The sequence below is a fragment of the Odontomachus brunneus genome, unplaced genomic scaffold, assembly GCF_010583005.1.
Source record: "Odontomachus brunneus isolate Ranch 3 - 2012 unplaced genomic scaffold, Obru_v1 Obru_scaffold_029, whole genome shotgun sequence".
NCBI lineage: Eukaryota > Metazoa > Arthropoda > Insecta > Hymenoptera > Formicidae > Odontomachus > Odontomachus brunneus.
The window spans coordinates 347,605-360,890 of NW_022639479.1; the positions used below are offsets into that span (position 1 = coordinate 347,605).

Here is a 13,286-nt window from a genome sequence, read left to right on the forward strand (position 1 = left end):
CTACTGCATTTTCTTAAGGTCCTTTTATGCAGCAGATGAAGAACAGAATGGGCAATGCGCGAGGCAGAATAGAATGCTTAAATTCATAGATTCTCCACGATTTTCCGGACTTGACGCGGCGCCCAAGTGAAAAATATTGGAATCCTCGGACTGTCCGGTTAAATCTGAACAGTCGGGTTTCTGAAATGAGAAACGATAATTAGTCCTGTAAATCTGCGACGTGTTCGTAACGGTCGCCGCGGAATAAAATCCACTTGTTCGGCATTTACAGGCTTTTCTGTGCCCACCGATCCAAGTCCTCGATTTTGAGTCTATCCGCGAATATAACGACTGTCGAAAATACGCAAAGTCGAGCTATCCGTTTATTCACGTCACGAACCACATCGTGTGGATTTTTCCTCTCTCTCTTTTTTTCGGCCGATTGGCAATTATCGCAAGCGATTTGTTCCGGTGCGAGTGCGAGCTATTTCGAAGCGCGAGACAAGGATATGGAAGCGATTAAAGTGGAATAAATAGTAAATCCGCGTGTCGAAGGGGCAGAAAGAGAGAGAGAGAAAAGGCGATAAATCGGACTGCAGGCGAGACGATTTTTGCGTTGCCGCAGCGATTTGTACGGTATCAATTTGTCATTATTATACTTGCCAAAGCACGAGCTTTCGCGCAAGCTTGAGAATAACGCGAACTGCGCTCGCAATTCGCAAAAGGCGATTAGACGCCAAAGCGACGCCGTGATTGTCGACACGAAAGGAACGAACTTGAAGCTATCGATGATAATAGATAAAAGCGATGCAATCGCGCGGCGAGCCTTGACCGAAAGCTACCATTTCCGACGCCAAGTGTGTGTGATATTCAACGTGTGAGATGCTCGATAAAGTCACGTGGCTTGCGATTAACCCTTTATTTGATGATGTTGCTCTCAAGCCCATGAGTTCTATGCAAGAGCAATAGATACGGCACACTTTTATTAGCAATGTCGTTCTGGAGCAACATCTGACTACCTGTTCTATTCGTCGATGTCTCAGTAGATTTTTGCTACTGGAGGATAACAATTTCTTTCTTTCTTTTCTCTTCACATAAAAGGGTTTATCAAATAAAAGGTTCACTCGCTATATATGGTGAAGTATAAATTTGATATTGTATTATGAGATGTGCGGTATTCTATCTGTATAAAATATTTTACATTCCCTATAGAACTGTTTTATAATTTTTTTCTTTCTCTTCTTTTCACATGAAAGGGTTTGTCAAATAAAAGGTTCACTCGCTACGTACGGTGAAGTATAAATTTGATATTGTATTATGAGATGTGCGGTATTCTGTCTGTATAAAATATTTTACATTCCCTATAGAACTGTTTTATACAATGTATAAAATAAATCAACTTATCAACTTTATCGTATTGGTACTATAATTCACAAGGAGTAACGCGTATATGTGCGCGTGATATATACGTGTGTATATATATTTATAAAAGAAGTGTATTTCATAAAAATTATTTTATTATTTTATAAACAAATTATTTCCACTATTCCATGAAAATTTTATATATACGCGCAACGTAAGCTGGATTATTGATGCTTTCGTTATTCACATAGACGTGTCTCTCTTTGTTTTGCCGACGATGTGCGCTGCCAGTGACAAAAGAAACGATTTAATGACCCGCTCAAATTCCGCTCCCGGCTCGCATCGACAGCGCACGATTTCGTATTATTTACATACTTCCATAAATATACACCGCCGCGCACCACGTGCCACGTATGTGCATGCGAGTTTCGTGACTTTTCGATCATCCTCTATCCATATTTCACGTACGTATCTCTGCGGTGTCTGCGGAGTAAAGGCCGGCGAAGCTGCTGATTTTCCCACAGTTATCAAGGCGGACAGCTTATCGGCGCTCCGAAGGCCGATCTATTCGACTCGGCGGCGTGATTAAATTGAAACACCATTTCCTGAGGCAAGCCAACGATACGACAGTATCGCGGCCTGGCATAAACATTACGTAACGTATCGACTGCGCGAGGAAAGCACAGTTTCCCATTGTCCTCTTGTCTCACGAGATTAGTTGAGTTCTCCTCGCTCTCTGTTCCCCGATCTGATTTATCGTCTTTCACGTTTATTTTTAATGTTACATAATATCGAATCACAAACAGCACGCTCACTGAACGTCTTCGAGTGAAATTCCACTCGAGAAGCAGAGCGACAGCCAAGTTGCTTGAATTGTAACACTTAATAATTCGCTTGAATTCTCCACTCTGAATCGTCGAGCGAATATTTTTACTTGAAATCGAAAAGAGAGAATCTAACGTATCCCGCCGTCGCAGGAATAAATTCACTCCGATCGATTAAAACTCAGCTTGAGTTAAACATTCACTCTTACCATTCCGAGAGAAGCTTTGCGTGAGTTTTCATTCGCCTTGGGATTTCACTCCAAGAAATTTACGAGAATGCAATACAGATGGTAAGTATTCTATTTCTTTAGAATATCTATATATATATCTATTTCTTTAGAACACACACACTGACAACAAAATTGTTGAACTGTCTACTAACTGGGGGCGGGAGAATCTAAATCATTACTAATAGTGACAAATGTATATCATAAATCAAGTTACAGTATAAAATATCTCGTGTAGAGATATTAATTTACTTTATACTTGTAAATGTAATTTACAAGTAGAATCAGACAATTTGATACACGAGCGGTATTAACTTGTAAATTCCTTCGTCGTTCCGTCCGGAATATCGTCAGTTTTTTGTAAACGATTACGAATTAACGACGATCTCACGTTGCGAATGCATCGGATTTCCCGCGCGAGCGAAACAAGGAATGTACGCGCAATTTATAATTTCACGCTCGAACATTCCGAATTCGGAGAACACAAAGAAGTTGAGGGGAGAGGAATCGATCGTTCGGGGTGAATTAATATATTCAAGAAGATTCGGAAGCGCTGCGGCGGAGCCAACCGCGAGCGGAAAATAAAAGAATGCGAACAGATTTCATCGGGGCTGCGGCGAACTTCCGGCGAGTAAAAAGGAAAGGCACGTGCAACGCTATTCGCAAGTATCTCTCCGAGTACTTAGTGCAAAGTATCGGAGTACTTGGAGGATTTTAAGTGGCGATCGGGAAGTTTCCTGTATCGACGGCATCGACAAGAACGTGCGGTCTGCTTCGGCGTTCTTATCGCGTTAATCGTATTACCGGGATATCGGGAACGATTATAATCTCTGATAATAACGAGGAGACGCAATAATGCCTTAATGATTGTTATTAATTGCGCTCTTAATGATTGCTGGAACAATGAGAACCGTTATTTCGCCTGCCGCACAGTTAGTGATGGAATAACGTGAGAGAAAAATGTAATTTTTATGCATATCGAGGATTGAATTAGCACGCGCGTTATAACCTCCGTTTCGCTTCGTTTCACGAGCCACGCAAAACACGAAACGAAAAACGAAAATCCACTACTTTTCAGGTCACCGATTTACGCTGCAAACTTCGTGCGCGTGTTTATTCTCCGTGAGTTTAAAAAGTTTGGAGAATTTTTCGTGGACAGTGCGCATTTACCTGATAGTCACGCGATAGGTGCGACCGTTCTCTTGCTCGACCCGTGAAAAGAGACCCTCGCATAACCGTGGGATGAGTCCTGGATCTTCCTGGAAAAGCGCAAAAATTACAACCTAATTGGCGAGTCTTTCACCGTAAATTCTGAAGTCTCTCGCCGTCTCTCGAGTAATAGATAACTCTTGACAACTCTTGTCAGTTTGCAAGTATTCATTTTTCTAATAACGACACGAATTGCACTATAAATTTGTAATTATTCTCTTTAACGTTTCTTACGACTGGAAATTCAAGAACCTTGATATAATTACTGATCTTATAGTAACGATATTTTTTAAGATATTAGCATGATATTATTTGAAGATAATTAAAGAATTCCAGTAATATGAAACATACATCAAAAAACACGAATAGTGTTCTGCTTAATGAGGTGAATCAAAATTATATCTTACTGATTCGCATGTATTTTTCGATTAACTAAGTTACCCGCTTTTGATATTCGCGACAAGTATTTCTGTAGGATCCGCAAACGATCGAAAATAAAATAGAGATTAACGAGAAGGTAGTATTTATCGTCTGGCGATGGCGTAGGGTCAGTCAATAAAGCTTATTCGGACCGGAAACAACGCGCCGCGCCTTAACGAGGGGTCTTGTCAATTTCGAAATTTGATGCATTATTAACCAACGCTCGAAGCGTCCTTTTATAATTGAAGCCCGACAAACGAGTGCGCTGCATAGCTGCAACACGTGCTGCGCTTTTAAAAGTCTGCTCGACCACCCATCCCGTCGCCGCCACCACCGCGCAATGCATCCCCTAACACCACTCGGATGCACCCTCGGCGTGCGTACGCGCGCGCGGATACGGCGGAGGTCGGCGGGCAATTTAATTAAGCGCCATTCCGCAAAAACAGTTTCAATTTACTGTTTGAAATTTTCGGGACGAGAAACGGAACGTCGATTCGATTCTGCAACGAGAACGCCGCTCTCCCTCTTGTCGGCCAATTAGAGCCGGCGATGCGATATGATAATTTAGCGAATGGAATTGGCTGACGAGCAAAGAGGAGATGGAGGAGGAAGAAGAGAAGGAAGAGGAGGACGAGGAGGACAACCGATAATCAAATTGATGCTGTTTGAACTTTAAATATACATCGGCCGTTTTATGCGGAATGCGAAATGCCCAGTTTTGTGCGAAGCTATTGTGCCAAGTTGGAGATGGTTGGAACTAAATATTATTTCTCGTAGAAAAGAAGAGAGATTTGTTGATGCAATTAAAAATTTTAATAACTTAAAAAGCGATAGCAGTAAAATAACAACTAGTTTTCCACGTTAATTAAGCCTTGGAGCGACGCAAGATTAGTGATTGAACTCAAGAAAATTTAATTTTATAGTACGATAGAGTTGTTGGTATAACACAGACGATTCTCTACCGAGACCAATGGATAATATAGCTTAGGATATTGAATGAAACTTATCTATTGAGATCTTTTTGTTGTTATATCAAAGAAAATCTGACATATTAACGAATTTCATTATTGCCAATAATTAGTCGCTCTAGCAATAAAAGTCTAAATCAATATTGCTCATAGTGATAAAAAATTGCTTTTTGCGCCTGTAAAAGTTTGTGTAATGTTAATATACACGTACTGATGTGGCTGCAGCTAAATTGGACCGCTTCTCCATAAAAAAAACAAAAATCTTTTTTTATCGTGTATGTTAAGTAAATGTAAGTATGAAATGATTTTTTCATAGAGTAAATAAATTTGTTCTGCAGACTTGAATGAGTAGGTGAAAATACGAAACAATTTGCTACAATAACTAAAATTACACCTGCGACAAAAATGGGCTGGCTCTATAAGCAGCTTGACAAGATCAGTCTAAAATTTTATTCAGTACAGCCACTAATCTTACCTAGCTCTGAGGCTCGATTGCAGTAACATAAAAAATACTAGCTATCCATATATTACAGCCATATATTCTCTGAAATAACGATTCCAACAGCGAATCCTTTTTTCCGGTGATATCATCGTCGCGAAGGACAGAGAGGATCCTTCCGAAGGGACGGCAAGATTAATTATCTACGCGATCTTCGCGAGAGGTCGCGCTAAAAAGTTAATAAGATTTCCTGGCGAAATTAATTGACGCATCACTCGGCCCAGCCGTGCGGTGACTCTCAAATCGGGACACGTGTGTACGTACGCATTTTGCACGGATATTTTGCGCGAATATTGCGAAAACGTCAGCGCGTACAGCACTGATGACAACAGAACGCTGCCCGGCCGAATAAAAGCAAAATAGATTGCACCCGCACATTGTGTGTGCGCGCGCGGGAAATAAAAAAGAAACGAAGGTGAAAAAAAAATATGCAACCGGGAAAAAGAATAACGTTTTGCGATGTATTAATGAAACGCGAAATAAATCAAAATAATTCGGCTCGCGCGGCGCGTACGCGCCTCGCTTTTGGAAATAATACCGTCGACGTACTGACAAAACGGCCGCACGCTCGACGATGCATGGAAGAGGTCTATTATGCCCCACAAAAATGGAAATAAAGTGCCAATCAGATTTATTACGAGATAAATCGAAACAATTTGCACATTGCACGTTGACCCGTAAACACATCATCGCCGGTTTATTCGGATGGCAAAAGAGTTCCGCGACGCTGCCGTGCGAAAACAACGCTGATAAAATAGACATAAAATGCGAAATGTATTTTCGCGGACGACGCGGGCGTGCTCGAAATCGCAAATACATTTTCTCCATATACAGAGCGTCTCTCTTTCTCTATCTCTCTCTCCTTGTCATCGAACGAAATTTCGATTTCAACGGGCTCACTGACAATTTTCTTTTTTTCTTTTTCTTTTTTGATCGATTAAAATTGATCTTTCTTACGATATAAGGATAGTTTCCTTCTTCATTAACGAGGGAGAAAAACTTCATTGAGGAATACACATTTTCAATACTCACAATCGGCAATTCGGAGGTGTCGTCTCGTTGAGAGGCAAAAGTTAATATTATAAACGCATTAATATTATACATGTGGATTACAATAGTTTGCAATAACTCGTAATACCATTATAAATTATTATTATTTAACACGCGGCACATTTGCACATTTCGTGACGTGTCGCCATTATAAAGTCAAAATAAGCTAAACGCTCGATTATTCATGCGTCCGATTATCGGGAATCCGCGCCAAGTAAATTTATAATTAATCGCGTTTGAAATTCTGAAATTAAGAAAAATGTTCAGAAATTATATTAAACGCGCCGCGCCGCGATACATTTTACATAGTGTCCGTGAATGCAAACTAAAATGCGGAAATTAAATTATGCGGTGGGTCGCACATTAAATTCCAACGATAATCCCCCGTCCAAATAATCCCGACGGAAAATTATCATGAGAGAGAAAGAAAATGTGTATATGTGTGTGTGTGACACGCGTTTCGCGCGTTACCTTCGTGCCCATCATGGTGTAGGTCTTGCCGGACGCACTCTGCCCGTAAGCCACCAGGCAAGAATTATATCCTAAGAACATCGCGTCCAGGATGGATTGGCCTAGAGTCTGGTAGATCGTCGCCTGCGTCACGTAATTCTTCGCTTCGGGATCCGACGAGTCAAAGCAGTAGTCGAAACCATACCTTCGCGTCCTCTCGCGACTGTCCCCGGCCTTGCTCGATGACACCTTGAGATTCGTCAAGGAGATCTCGTTCAGTTCCGAGCGGACCACCACCTGGGACCCGGTCAGCTTTGATTCCCTGTGCGATTAAAAAGGTGAACGACATTGATGCATCATTCATCTGAACTCATCGGCAATAAGCTCGGCGGAGATGATAATAATTAATAAATATCATTGAATGCGTCAGGATTATACAAACTGATGCTTTATTATGTATTGATGTCTGTAAAAAATAAGGATTCACGTGGTAATTTTCAGAGATGCATCGTGCAGTGTGTCATTATTAAGATAATAATTAAGTAAATGTACAGATGTAGGCTCGAGAAAGATTCAGACACTTGCAGTACTCCTTAAGCTCAATAAAAAAACACAAATCCCTTCGGAGTAAACATCGAGTTTCTGTTTTATGAATACAAACCAGCTATCCGCGGCGATGCAACGCGAAAACGACAGATTATCCTGTTATATTGCTTTACTTACAGAAGATTTAAATAATAAAACGATAAAATAATTCTACGTAGTCACTAATAATCCTTCGTTTCTGCGCCGTGAACGACGCAAAGTGACTCACTCTGTCGAAGTAAAAAAGTGTTATTTACTTTGAAAGAACTTTTTCACGACGCTGCGTTGAACAAACACTTTTTTCATTTATTTTCGATAATTTAATGTAACAAATAATTTTTTTATCGAAAGCTTAGCGATTCTTTATCCGACTGAGCAGATACCACAAATTTTGTAAACTTCTCAACCCCTTTTAATACTCGACAAGATTCAAGAAGAACCTACAATCTAATGAACCCAGCAGAAACTGGAGATTTTCAAGAGATGCAATAGAAATCTGCACCTATAAAGAATAAAAACGAAACTTCCGTCAATTACTAAGAATTGTATGACATTTCCAAACTTTATGACGTACCACACGAATCATTTCGTTACAGAGGATTTGCGGAATCGCTTGATTCAACGACAAAAGGAGAAATAACGAGTCGAAATATTGGCAAAGGGGCCGGAGGGGCAAGAGGCAGGGTCAATGAACCCGAGAGCACTGCGGACAGCTTTGCTAACGTTTTCGAAGCCGGCATCGTTTTATCACTTTCCTCGTCGGCACGTGTTACCGCTCTTTTTATTCTATCCTCTTGTTTTTTTGCCAGGCACATTTTTTCATGCTTCGTGGATTGGAATCGATTCATCGAAAAACGGCCGCGCGGCGACGGAGGCGGTAGCGGCAATGCATATACCATGCGTCGCGTTCACACGGGGGCGTGCGCCCCCTCCGTATTATTTAATCGAGGGCTTTACCCGATTTTCTCAAAGCGCTCAGCGCGATCACACGGCCATGCTTCTCCAGTTGCTTCATATAAAAAGATTATCTCTTTGGGCTTTAATATTCTGTTAATTTTAAGCTTGTGACATAATGTTCCGTTTTCTCTGTAAGTCTTTTTATATCGCGTGTGCGTACAAATGTGTCTTCCGAGAGATTCATATTTTTCGCTCGAGAAAAACTGATTCGAGTTTGTTCGAAACGTATGTAACGTCATTCCGTGTCACTAAGAACTATTATCAAAAATACGTTCCAAAAGTGTGAAACTTTGCTCGAGTAATAGGTTATGAAATTAAATAAAAATAAAATAATTAAATTAATATAAAATAACCGTATATATAGAGAGAGATTTCCAGAAATTCCAATTTTACAGGAAAACTAAAAAATTGATGATTCTCGTAAAATTACGAATTTTACCACAATTTTTGTCTGTTCGGTTCCATCGAATATATTTATTAAATTCCGTTTAATAAATGAAGCCAAACACAAAAAATTGTGAAAAAACTCGTAGTTTTACGAAAGTTACCAGTTTTTTTTGGCTCTCCTGCAAAATTGAAAATTTGTGAGTTAGATTTTCTAGTTTGACTTACAATATATATTTTATATTTAACCAGTATAGACAACAGAGACAAAATTTCTATCTGAACTATTTGTAAAACGTAACAAGAAAATATTTCTCTGTGTACACATACAAAAAAGGAAAAGAAACACAGTGGGAAAACTAGACAACCTAATGATTGAAAAAGAAAGTCGAGGAACGGCAAGTTTACAAGGATGAAAAGTATGGCATTTTAGTAATCATTTATCAATGGTTTATTAACGGGAAAAGAGAAAGTCTTTCGTTACATAAGAAGGAAAAATAAAGTAGCGTGATTTCGGGTGCCTTCCGGGCTTCGAAGACGAGTCGCATGCAACAAGTCCCAGGGAGATCGCGCCGAACGCGCGGTTTACATCGCGAATTACAAACGCGCGGCCGCGGTTTCGCGTTTTCGGGTCAACCCAGTGTCGTGTGGCGCTGCATTTTGCGTGCCAGGACATACGGCAAGCGTGGCTATGTGTCGCGACATCCTCGCACGCTATAGCGAGTGTATGCCGTAGGAGCAATGCGGTACTTTAACCCCGATTTTCGCGTGATCCTATCGGTTCCCGTTAGGTTCCCTCAGCCCTAATAATTGAAAGTACGATTTCGTGTCACGCTTCACGTTTCGCGAGCACGAAACCCGAGATACCCATTGTCAATATGTTGCACAAGCGAAGAACGATCGAGCAGTGACATTATTCTCCCCTCGAAAGGGGGAAGCTGTTCGAAAGAAGCGCTAAAATGCAAATTCTAGAATGGAACGAAGAAAAGGCACGAATAGAATTTATAGATTTCATCGCTTCTTTTTTTTATTTTATGCCATATTTAATTGCAAAAATGACCATATGATATGAAAGCGTAATGAAAATTGAGTAACTACATTTAACGTCAATTGGTTCTAAGCCAAATGAACATTCATTAAATTTCTTTTTTATTTTCAACGTAAATAAAAAAAACGCAACAAAAAATAATCTTTAAAATTACGATTGGAAAAAATGAGGTATTGAAAAGAAATAATATCAAGTGCAAAATTAAATTAAATTAAATTAAAATAAATTAATTATGAAATTTGTAATAATACAATTTGACATCTTCAATTTATGAAAGTTAGCATTTTCTAAAGTGCATGTAATATATTATAAAACCTACAGCATCATGATTCAAAATACTGCAACTTATTCATCTACGCTCTGTTTATTTATCTTTGCGCTTTAATCACTCAGGAAGGAGCTTGCTAGAAACAGATCGCTTCCAGCGAGGTCGTTGACAAGCTGAATGGTGTAATGGACTTGGGGAATATTATTTTTACTAAGCTCTCGATTTAGATAATCTTCTTCTCTACAAGCAACTCCACTTTCCTCTCTTTCCTTTCGCAGATGCTTTTCATCAATCCCATTTAAATTTATTAAAGCGGAGGTAACTTGATTTCATAAATCTCTTTGCATTATAAGATGCTTAAATTCTTTGATCAACTACAAGTTGACAATTGCTTTTGAACATAATTTCTTTGTTGCATAATGTCAAGTTTGTTCGGTAATAAATGTTGCTCGACGAGCTATAGCTTAGCTGCATTGACCGATCCACTTTCTCGCCACTTTTTGTATACTCAATGAATTCACGTATTTTCCAGACTTTCTCGAGATTCTTCACATCATAACGTTGGACGCTTCGCATGTAATACGAAGAACTGGCGTATCCTCGATTTTCGGCGCGATAGCACGAAAATAACAATACCGGCATGTTAAGACAGTACACGCGTACCTGTCAAGCCGCCACGGCGACTATAAACAGAACAGATGCAGCGGCTGTCAACGTAAGGTCGTCCTCACACCAAACCATGGTGTCGTTCCCGATATCTCCTATGTGGCAACCCCACGCTACGTCAATGGGAGTATTTTCGGAGCATGGATCCATTCGAGCCTCTCTTCCCCCAAGATCATTAAGCGGCCTACTATGCGTACAATTGGGAGTAAGTAACGAAGCGTTTGCGAAGAAAATGGTCGAAGACGAGTAAAAAAGATTATGATCCCTAAGATCTATATTAGATGCAACTTTATGTTTAACTTCTTCGATAAGAAACTTGAGAGTAGATTCGAGATTAAGTGGATTCACGGATTTAATAATCGTAGAAACGACGAGCTAAGAAACCAACCATTTTAAGTACAACTGCGAGTCTAAATGTTTTCATAAGTCGCATGCGAAGAAACATGCGGGAACTTAAATGTTTAATTATATATGTTTAAATATAATAGTTTAATAATTCAGAATCTGAAATATTAAAACTTCAAAGAAGAAAAGTGTAAAAATGTAAAGAAGAAAAAATGTAAAAATCCAAGAACACGAATACTTTATTCCTGATATTTATAAAGCATAAAAAGTCGAGAATTGTGGCATACAATTCGAGTTACAAGATATTACAAGATATTTAAATATCTTAAATTATATAACCTGAAGAATTCAAAATTTAAAGGTATTTTTTAATTAAAAACTTAGAAATTAAAAACTCCCCGAGAACATATGTTACAAATCGAAGGATTTTTAAGATCATAAACGCAAGCACCGAAGATTTACTATGTACCGGACAACGTATACACGATGTTAACGAACTATACATATTTACACGAGTAAAGCTCGAGAGAAATTTGAGCAACGCTTGCATGGTCGCGCATAATTGACTTCGCCGTACGAAATCATTCATTTCCTGCTGTAAATGAATTTCGCGAGACCTCATTCTGTGCCTTTAAATATCCACGGCTAGAGTCTAAATACCAGTTGTATTTGATTCGCACAATTGTGTACAGGGACGCATTTAGAATAACCAAAGTCATCTTTTCAGATAACAAAATTTTATCAAGCTTTCTCTTACTCTCTCTCTTTCTCTTTCTTTTTTTTCTCCTTCTCCCTCTCTCTCTCTCATTTATTCTCTATCATACTTACACTCTTTTGGGAAACAATCTAATTTGTTGAAAGTAAGGCAATATGTTGCTAAAATATTTAAGGGTCGAGCGAGCTCTTGACGGGTGCGCGAGGCCGCGGAGATCCATAATTAAGCTCTCTTAAATTATTCGACTGTGGCGCAGCACGACCGGGTGCACCGGCGCAATGAATCACGCTTTAATTACGATTTGTACCGTGAATAAGCGCGCAATAACTCGCGACAGAAACCTTCGCAGAAGGTCCTCAAGTTCTCGACGCTCAATTGCTTTCGTCTGCGCTTCCGGTGGCTCCGGGCCGCCTCCTACCGCTTGCGGACGAGCGCGCGGTCGTCTTTTTGCCGCCACCCTAGTAGTCTAAGTATAGAAACGAGTTCATAAGTGTTTGCACGGAGCGGCTGCGCGCGAGTACGTAAATTGAGAATTCGAGGGTATAAAAATTTCACGGCGAGAAAAGAATCGTAAATCAGAGCCGAAAGAAAGGCCTCGCAGGACCAAAGAATATGAAAATTCCGGAAACTTAGAAATGAAAAAGTGTAAAATCCAAGGATACAAATAGTACTTTATTCTTGATAATTATAAAGCGTAAAAAATCGAAAATTGTGGCATACAATTCGAGTTACAAGATATTAAATATTTTAAATTATATAACTTGAAACATTAAAAAATACAAAATGTAAATTTCCAGCACAAATTGTGGAGTTAAAAACTTGGCTGAAAAAATCTAGCAGTGCTGGACTATGTGAATATATAATAAAATTTACAAATTTAATTATCCAAAAGCACAAGTTTCCGATTTACGGGAAACACATATACGATCGATGTACAGTGCATCTTCTGTGCAAGCCCGAATCGTAAAAATAAGGAAAACATATTTTGCAAAACATAGTCGAGTCGTAAACTTTGAACCCAGGTAGCGTCGAAATTGGACAACTGTTAGGGGAAAGTCTCGTTGCCATTTAGCTATCCCTATTACTCGAAAGACTTAACTTCTCATCGCTATAATAATCTTCGTTGTAATAATTCGCGCCGGTAACGATGCGTAAAAATAACGCATAATTATCATTAAGTTAATCATCGTCTTCCTGAAGTATTGCGTACCCGTATTGTGTGCTAGTCGAAAAAAGAACAGTGAAGAACACCGTAAACCTTGACCCACATGATAAACTTCGACATTCGCGCAAAAGCAGAAAAGAACGCAGGAAGACACCATTTTTTCAC

General features: G+C 39.5%; 1 protein-coding gene across 1 annotated transcript in view; it reads right to left on the reverse strand.

Moving 5' to 3' along the window:
- The window catches only part of LOC116843067, a 56,002-nt gene that overhangs the window by 41,545 nt on the left and 1,171 nt on the right, over window positions 1-13,286 (reverse strand). The window contains exons 2-3 of the mRNA XM_032813093.1: window positions 7,010-7,310; window positions 3,563-3,651 (exon numbers count right to left, since the gene is read on the reverse strand). Of these exons, the coding sequence (XP_032668984.1) occupies window positions 3,563-3,651; window positions 7,010-7,310 (390 nt within the window). The remainder of the gene's footprint in view (window positions 1-3,562; window positions 3,652-7,009; window positions 7,311-13,286) is intronic.